The sequence below is a fragment of the Corapipo altera genome, unplaced genomic scaffold (genome assembly GCF_003945725.1).
Source record: "Corapipo altera isolate COAL_440 unplaced genomic scaffold, ASM394572v1 23, whole genome shotgun sequence".
NCBI lineage: Eukaryota > Metazoa > Chordata > Aves > Passeriformes > Pipridae > Corapipo > Corapipo altera.
The window spans coordinates 2,114,205-2,135,401 of record NW_020884878.1 but is presented as its reverse complement, the minus strand read 5'-3'; the positions used below and the strand labels follow the sequence as shown (position 1 = coordinate 2,135,401).

Below are 21,197 nucleotides of genomic sequence, written 5' to 3'. Positions count from 1 at the left end.
GGGGAGACCTTAGAGCCCCTTCCAGTGCCTGATGGGGCTACAAGCGAGCTGGAGAGGGACTTTTGACAAAGGCACAGAGTGATAGGACAAAGTGGCTTTAAACTGACAGAGGGCACGTTTAGAAAAGATATTAGGAAGGAATTCTTTACTCTGAAGGTGGTGAGGCACTTGAAAAGAGAAGTTGTGGATGCCCCAATCCTGGAAGTGTTAAAGGTCAGGTTGGATAGGGCTCTGACCAACCTCGTCTAGTGGAAGGTGTCCCTGCCATGGCAGAGGGTGTGGATCTAGATGACCTTTAAGGTCTCTTCCAACCCGAACCATTCTGTGATTCTATGTTTCATCAATTCAGTTGTAAAGGATATGGAGTTGCCACTTGTGCAATCACTAACAGTATTTCTGGAAGCACATCTAAGCCCTTCTTAGAGCTTCATTCCATGTACGTGACACAACCCTGGGCCATCTGTGAGACCAGAGACATAAACGAAGCAAGCTGGTGCATCTAGCTGCAGCATTCTTACCACAATTCTCTTTTGTGATTCCAGTACAATGTGTTATTACAATCTCAAGCACCTGAAACCAGGAACAAGGTCCTAAAAGGTTAAGAACCAGTTTGTTGGTCTATTTGGACAAAAGGACCACAGGGAAGAACAGAATATATTACCAGCTTTGACAAAACACTTCTGCTAATGGGTGCTGTAGCATCTTGTTATATGGAGCACCAATAGTTCAACATAGCAATCTTATTTTAGACAGAGACACACTTCTTTGTTTTGAAATCTAATTAAAAGTCTCTGAAGTATTCAGTATCACACAAAAGTGAAATTGTTCCAATTCACTACAACTAGCAAAGAGATAGAAGTATATTATGAGAGAGAAAAGTCTCAATTCTGGTAGAAAATGTAACAGCTTAGAACAGCACACGTGGGTTGGACAGAACTGGGTGAGAAGGCAGCTCAGTGAAACTTGGCAAAATACATTAACTGAGATTATAACAGTTTATTTCAATTTTGTTCCCAAGGCAAATGTGCTGCATTTGTGCCCCCAGCATCAGAGGACAAACACCACAGCCCCAAAGCCATTCCCATACCTGGTTGCTTCTCTGCTGCTTCTATATTCATGAGCTCTTGATCATCTTGGGGTTCTTCATCACTCATATTAGCAGATGGAGTTTTCTCTTTGCTGCTGCTGCTTGCAGAGCTGAGCTGTTTCACCTGGAAGGACATTTTGATGGGTGAGCCCTGCAGGTTAACAAGTTGTCAAAGGTTAAACTTATTTTGTATTACTTTGGGATGGCTGGGCTGCTGCTGAGCTCTTGCATGTCAGATTTAGCACTAGGCTTCTGTGTCTCTACTAACAGTTCATACTGGCTCTCTGTGCCTCTCCAGTAAACAAGAACACTCCATAGTGGTGCTAATTATTGCAAGACTGGACATGGTAAATTAATTGCTTTTGCACTGCATGTACCAGACAATGTACATTTGCTGATGCTCTCTGTTGGATTCTGGGTCTCGGTGATATTGACTCTAAGGCTCCAAGATTGGATTAATGATGACAAAAGCAGCCAGATATCAGTACCATCCTGTCTGGAAGAGTGCTGACAATCCGTCCAGATCCACTGAGCCTGGCAGCTGCTGGCAAAGCCATGGCTGGCAAACAGCGATCAAGGTGGAGGTACCCATGAACAATAAGCCATTTGGGCACATTTTTTAGTGCCTGGAAGCAGATTAAATGGTGTGTTGTATGCTAGAAAAGGACCCTTCAAGCCTGTCTGCTTAGGAAAGAGAGATACATCAGTAAGTAGCAAGAGAGGGTGTTCACACTCTCTCCTTTGTGGGGGTTAAATTCTCCTAGACCTGTCCTATGACAATTGACGACGGAAGTTCCTCTAGACACTGACTCTGACCAGGAGCCCAACACAATTGTTCTGAATTGCTTTAAAGAAGCTTTTCTAGTACGTGGATAGAGACTCTCACTGGTTACCTGAGCCACTAAAAATAATGTCTGAGTTTGCATGAAGTGAACATTCCCCCCACAGCTAATCTTTTCCTTGATGCTGGAGAAGGGAAGAGGATGGAGTTACACAGAACAACAGACTGTGTAGAACAGGTTCAGTGCTCAGAGGCTCGAACTCACATAGTCTGGCTTATAGGGAGTACTTGTCTCTGGACCAGACAATACATTTCCAACCATCTCTGCCTGGTTATATCTGTGTTTCCTGCAGACCGGGCTACCTGGAGAATGCCAAGGATGAGCTTCTGAAACAGACTTTCCTGAAACAAATAAAAACAAAACCATATACCGTGAGTGCAAAATCCCATTTCCACAAAGAATTGCTGCTTTGTTTTAAAGTTAGAAAGCGCTTTGAATAAAATGGCATCAAGTTATGGCATAAAAATGACAGTTTTGCAGCTTTCCTTGCAAAGCATGCACATTTGCAAAACATCAACAGTGTTTCAAAGGTAATGAGATGAGAGCCATGCAGTTATGGGACATTCTGTTTTCTTCTGGAAAATGCTTGAATACAGGTATGAGTAGTCAAAAAACAAAAGAAAAAGGCTGCACCGTGGTTTTGGAAAGTTTGCATCCCAACAATACCATCACACATCTGCAATGTATGTCAGTAGGGACAAGTATAGACATGTCCTGAATTGGAGAACATTTGTTCTGGATTTAACAGACAGGACACACACAGGTTCTGTCATGCACCACAAAAAGTACTTGCAGAGTTGGAGCTACTGCCTTATGCAACCAAAATTAGAAACAACCAAAAAAGTGATACTACCCAGAGCAAACCACCAAGAAAGTACCAAAAGACTTTGGATCATTTCGACAAAATGCACATTAACCACCTTGGCATTTACCAGGCAAAATCTAAATGGTATGTTCTGGACTGCTTTGTAATGTACATGTGGATACTGCAGCGTAAGAACACCATGACAGGATGAGACATGGTGTCCACACAAGGCAGGAAGTCAGACATTACATATGAGAGAGGTTGAGGAATATAGCGTGCAGCACAGGGAGATCGCCATGTTCAGACACATGCATTAGCAGGTGCCTACCAGAAGATGCTTTCAAAGTTTTTGTGGTCATTTTAAGATATGCCTCAGGGTTTTCAGTGATTTCTACATCTGAAAAAAGAATAATGTCATTTTCCTCACTATTCAATATTTTTCCAACTATTAAACACAACCGAAACAATGAGGGACAGCAAAGACAAAGAACAAAATAAGTGGTTGGTACTATTTTCAAACATTCTGAAAAAGTAACGTTTCTAAAAACCTAACCTTCCTAAAGACAAAAGCTTGGTTTAGACAATACCATTCCCTTCATCAAGAGATCTAAGAGATGAGACTGCTCACATCTATTAATGGTACTTGAAAACCAACCAACCATGCGGGAGCAAGACTTCAATCCCCCTCCCTTCCCACGCAGGGACATCCTGCAGTTGTCCATGTCCAACCAAACTGCTGGACGTTGGTTCTCACCTGACAGAGCACTGTAGTATGTTGCTTCTTCATCATCTTCATGAGAGGAAGAACCTCCCACATCACCTGTGTGATCCCACTCGAGTGGGATGGAGTCAACACTGACAGGGGTTTCGCAGCCTGATCTCTCGTGACCTTGAGTAGGGGGCACAAGGTGGCAAAGGGACTGTGCCGATGAGGGCCCCTCACTGATGGCCTTCTTATGCCAGGGATCGTTCTGGATTTCTCTGGAGTCTTCTTGATCTGTCTCATTTTCAGAGTTATCTTTTTCATCGTCCAATCCCTACAAATGAGTAACAATTATTGCATATTAATAAAATTTACAAGAGATCTACACTGCTTAATGAGCTAATGGTTGAGCCACACGGGACAGTTTTGTGGTCAGCTGCAGCAATCAAAGATCATGTGCCTAAAATTAAAAGGAGACATCAGCAGGCAGCAGCTACCTCCGCTCTTTCAAGACACTCAACCACCACTCATAATATCTCTCTTCAGTTTGCAGGGAGGGGTACCCAGCTCCAAATGGACTTCAAAGATCAGCAAGGAAACAAGGTTCAGGCAGGGGTGAACAGCTACTTGTAGTTGTTCATGTTACTTCCTTCACCTGCCTTTCTAACAGGTATTCTTTCTTTTTGAGCCAAAGCAAACTGAGACTCATGCGAATGTTCCCAGGGAAAAGAAAAGTGCATGTTGCTCTCCCCATTCAGGGTTCTCACAACAAAGCAGACAGATGGAGCCTCACAAATACATAAAGAGATATTCTAAGCACATTACTGAAATTACAGAAAATTAAGAAACACCAAAAAAGCCTTTGAAGCCCTCAAGCCACTACTATATAAATATGAACCCTATGAACTCCTTCCATGCTATTATCCAGATTTTGTAGATGGAGTCCCACCAGGAGAGGTGTGAGGAGACAAGACTGGCAACAAAGATTTAACAAAGATAGCACATCTACTGTGGAGCTCCTGAGCCCTTTCAGCTCAAACCATTCAGTGAAGCTGCAAGGGATAAGCAATAAGCATTGCAATTCAAACACCAAAATCTTGTCCCAACAATCAAAACAAGTGTTGATTCTTACAGGATCCCTTGAGGTCAGTCTTTGGTGGAACCGGGCAACTCGCCCAAACACCTCCTGACAGTATCGATGAAGTTCTTCCAATTCATCTTCAATCAGAATAGCATCCAAAGGCTCGCTCTTCTGAATCAACTGCTCCCCAAAAACGATTAGCTGATCAATCTTATTGGTGTTCAGTGTTATTTCCTGCTGGAAACCCTGTTTGGAACATACAAGAAAAATAATTACTTCTGCATCAGCCCTTTCTAGCCTAAGGTTTATCCCACTTTTCTGGCTCACTGCAGTGAAAGACAAGATTGACATTGTTGTCTAATTTAATTTGGCAAATATCTTTTTACTCAAAAGGTCCAAAGGTTTGTTTTATTAGCAGAATTACAGTTCCAAATGAAGTGGTATTTTCCACCCCTGTGTACATGAATTTGACTGCAGTGTCCTGAGCCTGCAGAGGATCATGACACAAGAGTTCAGTTAATCAGAGTTTATTTTTCTGTTGGGTACATACAATCTTTGTCTCAGCAGCAAAGAAGTCTGTTTGGCTGCTTGGGCCTCCAGCCTACACAACAATAAATCTACATCCCAAACCAATTAGCAGTGCAGGGAGAACGGAGAAATGAGCATATGAGCAGGTAACAAAGACCTAGAACATTCTTTAGAATCACTGCACATTCCTGCTGCGTTATTTCTGTTGAAAGTCCCAGCTACAAACAGTGTGCTCAGAGGATGGCAATTAAAAAAAAATTCTCACCAGAAAAAAAAACCCTCACTGAATTTAGGAATGTAGCTTTTACTGTTAACTGGCATCTGCTACTTTCCGGCCCAGGTATCACTGTCACTGACATGCAGTGTCAGGAGAAAATGGCAGGACAGAACTGAGCCGGAACACTGAATCTGAATTAAATACTGTACAGATTAATCTTGATTCAGACAATAGGTCTTAACAATTTACTGGTGTCTTAAAAAAAATACAGCCCTACACAGATCTGGTGGCTACTGTGAAGTTCCAGGAAAGGAGATGATTCTGTCAAGAGAGGGCAGCCCAACAGGATCAGTCGGGCTACATTAAACAACTGTTCTACAAGGATACATACATTTAACTGCCGCATTTTGTCATCAAAGTTACTTTTGGAGAAGTGTTCTACGTTTGTCAGCTGGAGGTCCATCTCTGTGAGCCAAACAAGGATGCTTTCCCTTGTCCCCTCAAACTCATCTCTGCGATTGGTGAAGTGCTGGATGGGAAGAAAAGAGCCAGTGTTACAAGACTGCAGATACTAAAAAAGGTGGTCACAGGACCCTTCTGAAAACAGTGGGGTTTTTTTTCCAAAACTTCTGTTTACTTTAAAGGCCTTCAGGGCACAAATGGAGCATACCATGGATAAAACCTGTTCCCTTCCTGTAGTGATGCTAGAACGGTGCCCTCTGTAGGTGAATCACAACTCGGCATGAAGTAGAGTTGAGTTGCAAACTCCAAACCATATCTGCACTGGGGCCCTTTTGTCTCTTTGCCTCTTATCTATGGAAAGAAGCCACCACACGAACACATTACAAGGATAAGTGTGATAGGACCAGTGAGACTGGCAACTGATCATCCAAATTTGCATCCTTACGCTCTTATTCAGCTACCAAGAGCCCATCTACCAAGGACAGGTTTATGCCATGTCCTTGGTGACCTTTCCAGAGCTGCTCTCCTACACTGGTAGCTCAAGACACAAACCAACACGAGACAGTTGCTCCAGCGCGTGTTTTGCTCTTGAGAAATTCCTACAGCAAGTGCTCCTCACTCTCTCACCTCACTGTGCAGTTACCTTGAGTCTCCTCAGAATGGAAGCGACTCGTTTCTGGAGATTATCCCAGCGCTGGTTTCCTTCGTGCACCATCTGCTTCAGCTTGCTGGCGGAGTCGGTGCGGTTCTCGCGGGCCAGGCGCCGGTACTGCTTATTGATCAGCTCCAGCTGCGTGAGGCGCTCATGGATCTGCCGCTGGAATGCCTGCAAGGCAAAGCAGTGAACTCATTCCCTCGCTGACAGGAGAAAGGATGCAGATGATACTATCCATCAAGAGAGATGATGCCCTCCCCTTAAAAATAGACCTTCCAACTGCAAATTTATGTCCAGAGGAGGACCCGTACTTTAAATCATCTGCTCAGGCTGAGCTCATTAGGAAAAGAAAGAAAAAAATAAGTATTAACCCACCAAGGTCTCTTGCCTATAAACAGCAAATCTTTGACTTACAAGCAGGATCTTGTCAGTTCAGAGCATTGGATTCTCCACATTCAAAAAAAAAAATCTGGAGACAAATACATCAGCCAGACATCCATCCAGCAGCCACACACTGGGCACATTGTTTATGTTCTCTGTATCACCAGTGCCAAACTAGTGTTCTCCAGTGACCCAGGCATTCAGCACAGACAATAAGTACTCAACAGCCTGATCGTTCAGCCAGCTGCTGAGCATAAAAAAGGAAGTTAGAAAATTCACCTCAAATTTCTTCAGCTCCTCCTTTGCATGCGTGTACAAAACCTCTGAAGAATTAGGCCTTGCTGCTATCATTTCAGACGATTTTAGCCAATCTTCAAAGCGAGAATAGTCGTCCAAAAACCTCTGCCACAGACGCCAGGTTTCTTCGATTCTGAGAGAGCAAAAATGGAAACGTTTTATCACAAGCCAACTATTAATTCTGAATTACTTTTTTTCCTTTTCAAAATTCAGCTTGTGGCAAAAGCTACAGCGTTTCTTCAAAACGCTGCCAACAGGCTTCTTCAGGAGGGGTAAGGAAAAGAGACTTACTTCATTCGCCTTTCCATAGACATGGCACAGATGTTTCTCCACCGTCTGTCCAAACTCCTGGTAGTCTGCTGGATGGAGTCACACTCTGTCTCATTAGCACAAGCATCTGAGTCGTGTAGCAGGACTTCACAAATATTGAACACGGACTCCACACCTGCCGTGTGCTGCTCTATGTCTCGCTGCAGATCCTGCCATGGGCAAAAGAACAGCTTGAGTGGAAGGAAACACGGGCGGCTACGTTTCAGACATACCCTCTTGAAATGCTGTAGAGGATGGGGAAAGAGCAGCTTGTGTGTCAGGAAGAGCTTATTTAGCATCAGAAAACAGACTTGCAGGACAAAACTGTCACACAAAAAGGGATTGTCCAGCTTTGGTTTCTCAGTCTAAACTCAATCTTCTCATTAACAGTCTGGACAATTTCAATGTGCATTCAAAATCCAAACTGTACATACGCCATAAATAAATTCGTGCTGACAGCACAAGGTGACTGTCTCATATCAGCTTACTGCACTGTAAGACTTGTCAGAGAACTCCTAGTACAGTATGTGTATTTTAGTGACTGTATGATCACAGACTGTTAGCATGAAACACAGAACCACAGCACACAAGTACCTGGTGCTACACTACTTTTCCTATTCCTTCTTGTAGAGCTCCTATTTTGACAGACTGTTAAAGGGTCTGGCGAAGACCTTTTGTCTAATCTACACTACAGGTTTCTTCTCCAGAGGCATGGAAGTCTGTCCTCTCATTTTGCACCCATCAGTACTACTAAAGTCAATGTAACTGAATGACAGGGGGAGGAAAAAAATCCTTATCTAAACATTTCTTATTGAAAAGGCAGCTCTGCACAATGCTATCAACTATAAATATTAATAAAATGACAATGTCCACTACATTTCCATTTTCTGAATCCATTTCTGGCCTTTCTAATGAAGGATACAGAGACTTTTGCTTGGATAACACTAGAATAACAAACACAGACAAATATTTTTCTGACAACAGTGAACTGGAACTATCACTAAATGGTATTTTACTGATTTCAGTGAACATATGAAGCAGAATCGGTTTTGTTCTAGACCTAAAAAAAAAAACCCACAAAAAACCCCAGAATAGAACAAACAAAACCAGATACAGCTTATAGTAAATACAGAAGGAGTTGAAGAAAGATATTCCCAGAAGTCAACAAGCTGCAAGGAGTTGAGTATCACCCAGTGGCAATCTTCAGTGGTTACATGGGTAATATGGCTTGTGGAATTTGAAGTAATGAACAGCTTTAAGGAATGTAGAAGCAAAAATCTCTACATGGATGAGAGACTGCCAGAAGGAGCTAAACAGACTTTTTTACAGGTTATTAAGGATTCACAGATGTTTTCTGAGCAAGATGCATCAGGGTCTTTTCGACACAAGTTCTACAGCTGGGAGCTGGCTCTACCCCACTACTGGTACCTGGAGAGTCTCTTCTGAATTCATTAAATTCCATTGGATTTACAGATGCATTAATGAAAACGAGAATTTTGACCACAGATCAGAAATTAATTCTAACTTGCACTGTGATAGTGTTGCTCATTACTTTAGGTTATGCCTGGGTTCATGGAATAACCCTAGGCAGAATCCTTGCTGTTTTCCAAATGCCTCGATTGTATTAAGTGAGACAAACACAACCTAAGTAAGGGGGCCAGGAACATACAGTGAGCCCCAAAAGGTACTTTTCCTTCAGCTCTGCACAGCATTGCCCAGAGATCTTAAACAGACTACACACTGCTAGATCTCTGCATTAGTGAAACACCTTTGCAATCTTAAAATTATTATTACTCATGTTGTAATCTTTATCCTTTAATTGAACAAACATGCCATACAACATCTCTGTGGATGCACAACACTTTTAAATGTCATTATTCAAGACTGAACAGGTAACGCTTTTCCAGTCATTGATGTCAAATAGAAGAAGCCTGTAGGGCATATTTCTCACCATCACTCTGTTCCTGCTGAAATAATTGTTCAGATAAAACCAGAAAAGATCTTTTTACTTGTCGCATTCAGATAAATGTTTCTCTAATGCAGAGTAAAAGAGGCTTTTTTTTTCCTGTGGTCTTTTTTAGTCAGCACAATCTTCTCATACTTGGCCTGTTAAAAAGTTACAGTAGAAGGAGCCTGGAAGTGCCCAGGGGTCTGTGTTTGAAACAGAATCCAAACAACAAAGCAATAAGTAGCTCTGAGCAACAAATGATGGCTCTTACAGCCAGCTGAAACTTGAATGCTCATAATAAAAATAAATTAGTTTGGACACAACTCCTTTGTGCCCAATGCTCTGCTCTGCCTGGCAATTTATCACTGCTTTTGAGAATGCAAAAGGATTGGATGGGTAGAAAACATTTCCTTGTTGTTTACATGATCATGCACAATGCAGATGAAACCATCAGAGGCACAGGGCCAAGGCTTCTGGTGTTTGGCCAGCTCCTGCAGTGGAGTTAGTGGGAGCCACTTCCACTCCTGTCACAGAGGAGTTGAGCCTTCCTGTGATGTGTGGGACATGAGTGCAAGGAGAGCACTACGAAGCAGGAGAGAACACAGCCCTCAGGTCTGGGTCACTCAGGGATTGCTCCTCAGACATGAAAGCAGAAGCCAGAGAGAAAAGATGGGGAGGAGGAGAAGGATACCAATAGGTGTTCTTAAAGGCAGATGCTACAAAGCTTCCAAGCTTGACAGATTTATTTGTCACCCTTAGTTTTAGGGCAAATATTCTTGTTCAACACAAAGGCCAGATGACAGTCGAGCACTTTGAACCTGGGCAGACTTATAGCACAGCCCTGAGCAAAGGGTGACTCCATGAGCAAGTCTCTGCTTTGGAGAAGTTCCTTTTTGTTCCTTGGCTGCTGGTGAGAGAAATTTAGTTCAGGACTACCCAGTTTATCTCTTAAGCCCCCCTGGTGAGCCACTGCCTTGGATAAATGCCCACCAGCACTCATCCAACACCCAGCAGTGCAGAGGTTGGTTCACACTTATTGCCTGAGCAGGATTCACACACCATCTCACCCAATCCTGAGAGATCTTCAGGGCCTGCTGACTGGATCAGGCCTCAGCCAAAGGTGTGTTTGCACAAGTCCACCCTCCAAAGCTCAAGCATCCTTCTCTGCCAAGCTTGCTCTGCTGTCTGCAAGGAGGGGACGAGAACTGAGCTAGTGAGGCAATGCATCAAATCACAGCACTCGAATCAGTCACAGCCACTTTGCAGGAGAGCAGTATTCACGCCTTGTCACTCTAAGTCATCCTCATGTATTCTGCCCACTGTCTGTGCCCTGCCTAGCCCTCGGGAAGTCTGCTGTACTCAACTGAGCAAATTTAAAATGCCTTTTTTTGTATTTTGCATGTTTTCCTTGGGTGAAGGGGAGAAGGTGAAGTGACGGTAGTTCAACACAACACTGAAATCACTGCAAGCAAATAAAAATTTTCCACATAACGCATCTTGGCAGGAACACGCCATGAAAAGCAGAGTTAGAAGGGCTAGCTAAAGAAAAGAAACAGATGATTTTAAACCAGGACTAATCAGCAGCATTTTAGCTCATTTACTCTGGCTGCTGGTATTTCCCACCTGCTGTTCTGCCAGTCTCTTCTGGATTTCTTGGTCATCACAGATGTCATAAACAACAGGCTTGGAAAGCTCAGACTCAATCCGGGCCAACCACGTGCGAAGGTTACTCATGTTTTTGTCCAAAAGTTGTATAAAAGCAAATGTTTCCTTCAGTTTCTTCACCCTAAGCAAATCAGGAAGAATATTTTGTTACAAAGGTCGGCAATCAGTGGAAAGGACGTTTGCAAAAGGTGATGACAGGCACGGCTTTATGAAGCACTTACTGTCGCACCAAGCTACTGCCTGGAAATCAGAGCCATGTTTTAGTCAAAACCTACCTAAATTGGCTCAGCAGGTCCCTGCTCTACAGTTGCAAGATGGTCTTGTGTGAATGCTTTAATGAAACTACATGAGTAGGGTGAATTTTCATCTGCTAGTGGACATTTGTCGAAGTGGGAATTTGTACCATAATGCGCCACAGTTAAACTAAAATGGATATCTGTGGTCTGATTTTCCTGCTGTGAATTATGTTCAATGTCTGCTTCAGCAATCAACAGGCCCACACTAATCAGCAAAAGGTACCGCTCTGCCAACAGAGGCAGGATCTGTTCCAACCACCAGTTCAACACCCCGGGCAAATCAAAGAATCATAGACTGGTTTGGGTTGGAAGGGACCTGAAAGATCACCTTGTTCCAACCCCCCTGCCATGGGCAGGGACACCTTCCACCAGACCAGGTTGCTCAGAGCCCCATCCAACCTGGCCTCGAACAGTTCCAGGGATTAGACAACCACAACTTCTCCAGACAACCTGCACCAGTGCCTCTCTACCTTCTGGATGATGGTAGGAGAGGAGAAGGCCTTCAACGACCACTACAGAGCTTGTAGCGCCACATTAAAAAGGTCTCCTAAACACTACACTGGGACATGCAGAGATGTGCCAGACTCTCCTGACGGCTGAAGAATTTAAAAAACATCCTGAAGGAGGAGAATATGCAATGGGTAGAGAGATTTGTGAAGTGGACAAGCAATGAACCACTATGATTATCTACTTTTCCTACACTTTGTAGCACAGTTCTCAAACTGCAGACAAACTTTTCTTTATTTCCAGTCTTGACAGCATATTACCATGTCAACCCTCCTTATCAGCCCCTCAAATTATGCAAGCAGCACACTTGTATATTTTGGAAAATTTGTCCCCATGTGTTGGAGGAATATCTGCTAAACTACCTCACTGCTCTCAAATCTTTCCTTGAAATTCTCATTTATTGGAATTCCCTCAAAATAATTACTAAAAAGGCAACACCAGGGTGACACTTAACTCTTCTGACTTCAGACTTATTTCAGAGCTTGCCATCTAGACCTTGGTATTTAATGGAGAAAAAAAAAAGATAATGATCTCTATCAGACCTGTCTTAAACATTCAGATCATCAGAAGAGATTAACTGTACCAAAAGCACATGTTTCTCCCCATGAACTCCAATGCTCTACTCTGCTCTACATCAACACTGCATATGCTAAAGTCAGGTGGAATCATTCCACCCATGTCCCAGGGAAAACCCACTTCCTAGTGCTTCCCTGTGCTGTTCTGCACTTACCACTGCTTCCCTGTGCTGTTCTCCTGGCTGCTTGCCCTCTGATCTCTAGTTATGTCACTCTGCCTTGGGAGGGATTTTTGGACCTTGCATGTGATTTTTAAAATGCAAACTTACAAATTAAGCCTTTAGCTACTGCCTGCTCTAGCAACTACCCAGATGAGCCTCTTTATTTAAGTCAAGTGCAGTGCAAAAAGTTGAAGTGTGTATTGTAAAAAGGCTGAGACATTTCCCACTCATTGGCCACTGTGGCTGGGAACTGTCACCAGCCAAACAAAACCAGCAGTGGGACTGCAAGCGCAGCTTGTACAAGGGGATCACTGCATGTCCCAAAAATACAGGGGAGTGCTGAGGAGTCTGAGATGAACCCTGATGTACTTGGCAACATCAGTGTTGTGCAAGCTGAGTCTGGGGCAGGGCACAGGGATGTGATCTCATGTAGTGCAGGAAGAGACAGATTACCCAAGACAGGAGTGCCCTGACAGGGTACCTGCATGGTGGCTTCATGCAAAGGACCTGCCCCTTCCTTGTGAGGAAAATGGGAAGTTTCCTGGCACACTGTCCTGCCTGCTGCCAAACTATCCTAGCAAGTTTTGGAGGAGAGGGGTCCAAACTGCCTGTAATCGAGCGGTTTTTGCAGCTGCCTGTTGATACAATGACAGGAGATATGCAGGACAGCTAATCCATAAAGAATATGCCACTCTGTAAGCAACAACTGATCTTATTAGCAACCTTAAGGTAATCAAAGAGGATACATACGTCAGCTAGACACTTGATTTAAGGTAAAGCACTTGTGGAGGAGATGTGGGAATGACCCTGCTGGATTTGTCCTGTTGGTTACTGTGAAGGTACAGAGCACAGCTGGCAAAACTGGGGTCTCATATTGATTAGCAGTGTGGAAAGCACCTTCCCTTACCTCCTGTCCCACAAGGACCAGGCAGTACTTTTAGCTGTTTTACAAGGAGGGTGAGAAGAGCACAGTCCTCCACTAGGACTCCTGGAAGGGATTTAGCAACCCTGCACTCTCCAGAAAGTAAATCAGTATTGTCTGACTGAAGTAACCCTGCAAGCCAGTCTGAAGGACTTGGTCCAAGTCCATGGTCCACCTTGTTCCTGCCTTGCACTCACAAAGCCACTGACACTGATACAGAGTGCAAAGCAGCTGCCTCTGCCCCTTTGCACTGCCTGTGCTTCCCACTGCTGCAGCCGATAGAGGAAGCCAGTGGATGACAAAAGCACTGAGTTGCTCTCACTTTCCTTAACAAGCTCTTTTCAGAACTCTGCTCCCAAGTTCAACCCTGTATGCAGACAGCATCTGGCTCCCAAGCAAACAGTTGCTATATAAATCTTCCTGCTCCTGGTTCTGCTTCTATTAAGTGGTACTCAATAAACATGTCACTGCAGAATTTTCTTGTGCTGTCATGGGTTGGCAGTAATTTACCCAGGAGAACTAATTCTTCCTTCACCCTATTCCCACCAGTCAATTTGGATCTGATGGTTACGACGCTCAGCAGGGCCTCTGACTCCTCAGGGAGTGTGGCCCACCAAAGACAAGTGACTGAGGAATGCTTCTCCCTGGAGAGATGGGGCAATATAAGTGCTGTGTTGACCACCAAAGGGAAGAGCCACAAGAAAAGCCAGGCCAGAGAAAGAGTCTGAGCCAAACATCTACACTGTTGCATTGTTAATCGTGCATGATTTCAGGCCACTTGGGAGGAAAACAAGGCTTAATTGTTGCACTGTCCCTGACTGTATCCTGTGAGAATTTATTCTCTGCATAATCTATGATGTTTCCCACTAGTGCTTTGGAAAAGTCCCTCTGGCGACTTGCAAGAGATGCACACACTGGGAGCACCTGATGTCACAGCTGACCTGCAGCTTGCTGTGCTGCTCAGGATCATTTCTGCTTCCCTTCTCTGTACCCCTTTCTCTGCCTGTATCCACCTGCTGCCTATTCCTAAGCTTCATTACAGAAAAATTCACAGGCCACAAAACATCTTTTTTCAGTCTGCATCTTAGGAAAATAGGCAGGTAAACACAGCCAAGGAAGTCCAAAACAAAACCAAGCGATAGGAGATCGTAAATAAATGTCTCTATGACTGAAAGCACACTCAATAAATTTAAAACCCAACAGTTTTAGAATCTAAGTGTGGTGTTTTGCACCACCATTCCAATATTATTTTGGTTTAGAAACCACTCTAAATTTCAAGTTGTGAATATCACCATAAATATGTGGGTCTTTACCTTCTAGTGTTACTAGAAGCAACAGTCTCAAACAGCATCACTGTGGTATTGGGAGCTTGTACTTAATTTTTTAGCAATTGCCATTAGATACACCACTGTAATTAAGTAATTTAATCTGTTACATATTCTGTATAGAATATGGCATTTGTCAGTCATTTGACCACCCTTAATGCTCTAAGGCATTAATCTCAAACTCCAGTTAAGCAGACAAAGAGGAATAAAAACCTAACAGAAGTGTACACACAAGTGCAGTGGGTAAATGGGAGGGCAGCCTTTGTCCAGATGTTCACACTGGTTGATCTGCTCTTGTCAGCACACACAGAGCCCAAGGTAAAGGGCAAGGGTTCTACACTGAAGCAATGATCAAAATGATGAAAAACTTGAGCATCCTCCTTGAGCACCCTCAGATTCCACCGAAGTCACAGGAAACTGCCATTTCTCTGGCTACAGCTCAGAGCAGAATAGACTAATTACATCCATAAAAGTCTTACATTTGCAACCACCATTCTCAGATGCATATCTGTGCACTGCAAGTATTCTTGCAAATCACCTGCTCTTTGCCTAACAGAAAACTCATGAACTGTTTTGAGATGCATCCTGAAGGGACCATTTTTAGGGAAAGACAGTCCTGCTGGGACCTGGGTGGAGGTGCACAGTACAAGCTTCCAAGCTTAAGGACAAAAGCTTCCGCCCTCCACCCATCTCACCCCCACACCCCAGTCCAGGGGACCAATCACCCAACACACAGTGAATTAACAGCAACAAAAGTTCAAGTGCAGCAGAGGAAACCAGTTTCTCCCAGTTAGCCACAGGGTGGAAGGTGCCACCACTGTTGATTGAATTTTTCCTCTACCAAGTTTGATCTTCAGGTTATTTGGTCAAACAGGAAAAACTTACTGTTTACTGAAAAAAGGCCTACTTCCCAATGAGAGCTCACCTGCCACCATTCAACATGCCTTCAGAAGCAAAAGAATTAGTAGTAACTTAAAAAATCCAATAAATATCACCACTAGTCTAAAAAAAACCCCAACAAACTCAGACTTGTCTTGTCCTTTACAACAGGCCTAGCTAAAACAACACCCTGATTCATAAAAGCACTTAGACACATGCATAAGATGCCTAGGATAAGCCAAACAAAGCCAGTTTCTAAATGTCTTAATCTTCACACCAAAATAGAATTGGCAGAAAAAAAGAACAAAACTGGAAGATTATAACTAAAAGCTGGCTGCAAAAGTGAACAGAAGGACTAACTGACCTGACCAGAGATTGGATTTGGGTCTTAAAACCCTCACTGAAGTTGCCCGCACTGGGTTACAAGAGAAACCCATTAAGCTGTCTCAGGTTGAATCATTGTACAACCACAGAAATAAACAGAATATTTGTAGTAACTACTCAGGAAGCATATATCAGTAGAAGCAGCTTCCAGGTTGACTGAAATGTATTCACACAAGCAAAAAGAACTACAAAATGCCTGCCAACTGCATTGCCTTAGATGTCAAAATGCTGCAAGGAAAGGTAGGGGCAACCTCAAATAAGGTAAACAGTAACATTCAAATTCTAGCGTCTGAAGGAATGAACAACATTCTGACATTTGTTCCAAACCCTCCTTCAGGAGCACAAATGTCATCAGAAAAAGAGACTCGGTACGTTTCTTTCGGAGGAGGAGCTGAAACTGCCCTGCCAGCTGACAGGATTGTTTACCAGCCGGTAAAACAAATGAGATGCACAACCCAGGAAACCTTTGTTCAGTGAGTTGCAGGGGGAGCCTAACCGTGTGAGGGACAAAAGAACCGACGTGGAGAGGTGACGCCGAAGGCAAATTTTAGGCCTTATTATTAAATGCAAGGACATTTCTCGGTCCTGGTACAACGCCAGAAGCCCCGTGTCCGTGGGCTGTGTGCGCACAGGGAGCGAGCAGCGGGTGAAGCCGGAGGAGGCTTTTCTCGCGTCACCCGCCGGCGAGTCCAAAGGTTGTTGTCACAGATCTCCACCGCCTTGGGTGCCAACCCCCAAACACGGCTGATTTCAGGCGAGAGGCCCCTGAGCGCTATTCCTGCTGCTAACACGCCGCTTCTCCCACTCATCCACTTGTCCAGGGAGAAGAACTGCAGGAAGCCGCTGGCGCACCGCATCGCCTCCCCCCCGCCGCCGCCGCCGCCCAGGGCCGGCGGGTCCCGCTGCTCCCACAGAACCCACCACACCCGCACCGCTCACCAACACCGCACTTACTGTTCGCACGAAAAAACCATTCCTCAGCTTGCAAATCCCAAGCTGCAAGGGGGACCGTCTGTGCGACCAGGCAGGCATGGAAGAGGAAACCCCTCCTCCACAGATGCCCTATTTATCCGCCGCTTTAGCATCCCGCGTGGCGGGGGGAGACTCGCCCTCCTCCTCCTCCTCCCCGACCCCGAGCTGGGGAGACACCGTAGCTCTCCCCCCTCATTTTAACCCCGACGTTTTGCCTTGGTATTTTTTTTTACCTGGCGAACGGCCGCATCCCTCCTCAGAACAAAACCACGAGAGCTTTATTCTGACACAAGAGAATTAGCACATGAGGAAGCGCACGCCGGGGCGGCTGCCTGCGGCTGGCGACAAAAAGGTTGCAAGCTGAAGCCTTCGGCACCGAGAAAGGTGGATGCAGTGCTCATTTCTTGTGCAAAAGAGGGACTGGAGTCTCAGCTCCGGATGATTTACAGCAGAGTGAATTTGAAGCAAACCCAAAAAACCGAGAGCACGTACATCCACACACAGACACCACGCACAAAGAGGTATCCTTATTTCCCCTGCATTCTGCTCTCTCGCCTTTACCATTATATCCCAGGTATTTAAGGACGAATTAAATCTCCCACACACTAACCTGTCCTCTCTTTAACCTTCCAGACCAGGCAGAAGGCCTCCAGTGCAAATAGCCTGTTATGCCAGAGGACAGAATAAGCCCTAATCTTCATTTATGATATCATTCGTTTGTGGAAAAACACGCTGTCATGTTTTCTCTGTGTTATGACTGCCAGAGATCACGGGGTGGGGAAAAAAAGGCAGAAGTTGGAGAACCTTGGATTACAAGTCACTCCCCATCCAGCCAATATCAGGAAAAAAATAAAGAAGTTAGGATAATCCTACAAAAAATGCAAAGAATGGTTTTGAAATCAAAGGTTTTTCAGTATTCAGATAATCTCCTGCAGACCTGTATTGGCTTGCTGATCGCTCACATGGTAGGACACACAGTGCCTGGGAAGACACAGCACAGTGGGAGAGGGCTTTGGACATTTGCACAGGTAAATAAATCATGCTCAGTCACCTCCACGGTTTAACATCATGGTCCAGGGTGGTTCAAAACCATATTTGAAAGGGTAGGTCTGAGAAAATGGGGAAATAATTCCCCCAGCTTTACAGGCAGACACTGGGAATGGTGACAGCCTGCAGGAAACAAGGACTCCTGTTGCACTGCCAGCCCCCCCTGCTCCCAGCACACATTGCATAACCAAAATAAGCCCAACCATCATGGCTGATACAATAATGAATTCTGTCACAGCCTCTGCACCAAAGCGAAGCGTAATCCTCAAAGGACAGAGGGAACATGGAAAGAAAGCAGGCACTTTGTGAGTGAGATTTCAATTATCCAGGTTTTTTTTTTTACCAAAATAAATACAAGAATGAGATTTTACAGTGGTACTGACACAAACCAGTACGATTCTGCTGGACCTTGCCGTTATCATGTACCTGGGGGCCTCTCTGCAGCATATTCTGCTTCCCTTGCATTATTGCAATATTGATCTGCAGCAATTCAAAAAGACCTTTGAACCTAGAGTGCACCCACACTGACTGTGGGCTGTGACAGCACAGCAACATGTGGTGCCTGATAGTCTGTCTTGCCAAAGGGTAAGCAAGGCAGTGGAAAATAAATAGAGACCACCTGAGTGGTGATATGAACTCAGTCCCCAAACCTATCAGGTCCACTGCTGTCCCACTGTTCTGGGACAACCCAGCCACAGTAGGGGTGCAGGGAGGAAAGGGAATCACAGAGCAGTGGCTCACTGGAGCTCCCCAATGAAGCCTCTGTGGACACCCAGCACAGCACAAAGTGATGTCACTGGAGAGCTTAAACGTCTTCCCAGTTTTTTCTGCAACCTGAGCAGCTTCAGGATGTTTGGGAATTTCAGTCCCCCAGGGTACGCAAGAAACCATCTGAAAACACCTTGCTTTTCCCAAGTTCGATGGGGGAAGGAAGGGTTGACTTTCGTTGTGGCAGTTTAAGATTCCTGGACCCTGCAATGACAGTTGGCAGCTTGCAAACACAGGGAAACACCTAGTTGCCAAGGATTCCTATATAAAAGAATGAGAAGGCACATTTGACCTTCCTAGCTTCCGTGCATTTTCATGCTTGCATAAAGGTCGCAGTCATTTGAACCCATTCCTGCTACATACACAAAAACTTTGCCTTTCTCCACAAGGCTGAAAACAGGGACCAGACCCACCAAGTAAGAAAACACATCACAGTGTGCCCACAGCCAGAGCACCTGAGAAATGGCATCCCCCTTCCACAGCTTAGCAGCAGTGGCAAGAGCTGCGGGATGCCCAGAGGTACAGAAATGCAACATCAGCTACTGCAGAGACCGATCTGCAGGTTTTTGCTTGTCTACCACCCGTGTGCAGCCTGGGCAGTCCTTCTCCTACTGCTTCAGCAACAAAAGCAAGAGCCTTTCTGTGTCCATTTCTACAGTCAGCACAAGGCTCCCTTTCTGCCTGTTAGTATGTTTGCATTCCCCATCCATCAACTAAGACCTCAGCAGGAGAAACTCCCCTAGTAAGAGTATCTTCTGAGCTGAACAGGAATTCATTTGTTCTCCTTTCCAGGAATGCTAATGCCCTGATGGTTACTTTATCCCATGAAAATTAACATTTTGAGACTTTTCCAAGTTTGCAGCCAGAGCGTGGCTTGGCGCAACACACGCGGCAAAGCTTTTGTCACTGCACAAGCCAAGCACAGGCACATAATGAAAGTGTTAAGTCCTGCAAGTGCAGCCATATGGCAAATCTGAGCTTGTCACCATGAACTAAGAGAATCACTTCAAGGACTAAATGGGGAGCTCACCTAATTTGTCCATCTGTCCCAGGACGTTTATTGGTTTTAAAAGGTGAAATAAGCTATCAGGAGGAACACTCTGCATTGATATACTGCCTCCAGGCTGCTTTGGTTTCATGTTGGTATCACACAGTCATCACACTGCACTACAGGAAAGGTAAAATGCTGCTCAGGTTGCAGGGTCAGCCATGGAGTGTTAGCAACCACAGACCTCAATTAGATTCCTTTGTGGATATGGGTTATTTCATACTCTTGAACCACAGGATCAAAAAGTGCCTTTCTACAAGAAAGATTCAGTGCCCAAAATGAAGAACTGGCTTTGAACACACAGCTATTCAATATACATTTTCTCCCCCTACTCAGTGGCTCTGTAGTTCACTTTCTGCCCAAATCTTGGCCTGCTATGAAGACATAGCACGATTTGGTCCTTGCCCCTGTGATGGTGGGTGAGCCACTGAGAGCCAAGGTGCAGTGGGCTGTGGTGTAAATAAAGGCAGCAGATCACTGTGAGTTCAACAGAAACTGCTGAAGTTGTAATACTTGTCAAAAAAAAGCTTCAAATGGTCACAGATTCACTCAAAAACTCAGAAAATTTACACTTCAATTCACTTGCCACAGTTACTGATCTGAAAAGATAGGAGTAAAACTACCTTCTAATTTCATTATTTCAGGAGAAAGATAAGATTTTTCTCCCCACCACAGTCAAATTTATCACATCTCTCCAGGCAGAATTCCCCTATCCTCAAACCCTCCAGGTCCTCTGGCACTCCTTCCCTGAGGCATCTCCTCCATTCCTCTTATCTTGCTCAAGACATGAATCAGTGCCCAAAGAAAAGGGCTTTGCACAGGTGTGCTGACATGGCAGCAGTCCTGCAGTGCCACGGTTTCTCTTCCAAAGGGCCACAGTGGGTGTACAGCCCCTGTACCATTCCCTAAGGGCTCCCTGGAGCCAACCCATCCTACTATGCATTGAATGAAACTGGTGATGGCAGATGTTCGGGATTGTGAGAGGATGTCTGGATTGTGATGGCTCAATCCAGCAGGGCCAAAATATTCTGCCACCACGCTCTTTTCATGTGCTCTTTCAACACAGCATAAATACCATATTTTTTACTGAAAAGGAAGGAGACAGTCTATCAGCACAGGGCATCCCAACCCACACTCACAGGTCTAGTGGTAATTTATGACTGAGCAGCTGAGAACTGCTGAGCTGGGAGCCAAGCCCAAGCAAGGGGGATTAGGCAAGGGAGGAGATGTGCACCCAGGCTGCAAAACGCTGCCATACACTGAATCTCTGCTAGTACTAAGTCCAAGAGGAGCAGCAGAGCCCATGGGGCTGCCCTGATAACCTTGGACCACC

General features: G+C 44.7%; 1 protein-coding gene across 1 annotated transcript in view; it reads right to left on the bottom strand.

Annotated features, from left to right (window-relative positions):
- The window catches only part of SYNE2 (spectrin repeat containing nuclear envelope protein 2), a 179,849-nt gene that overhangs the window by 7,438 nt on the left and 151,214 nt on the right, over positions 1–21,197 (bottom strand). Inside the window, exons 102-111 of the mRNA XM_027637580.1 lie at positions 10,939–11,101; positions 7,350–7,537; positions 7,041–7,191; positions 6,369–6,551; positions 5,655–5,792; positions 4,570–4,764; positions 3,489–3,771; positions 3,063–3,131; positions 2,134–2,270; positions 1,088–1,238 (exon numbers count right to left, since the gene is read on the bottom strand). Coding sequence (XP_027493381.1) covers positions 1,088–1,238; positions 2,134–2,270; positions 3,063–3,131; positions 3,489–3,771; positions 4,570–4,764; positions 5,655–5,792; positions 6,369–6,551; positions 7,041–7,191; positions 7,350–7,537; positions 10,939–11,101 — 1,658 coding nt within the window. The remainder of the gene's footprint in view (positions 1–1,087; positions 1,239–2,133; positions 2,271–3,062; positions 3,132–3,488; positions 3,772–4,569; positions 4,765–5,654; positions 5,793–6,368; positions 6,552–7,040; positions 7,192–7,349; positions 7,538–10,938; positions 11,102–21,197) is intronic.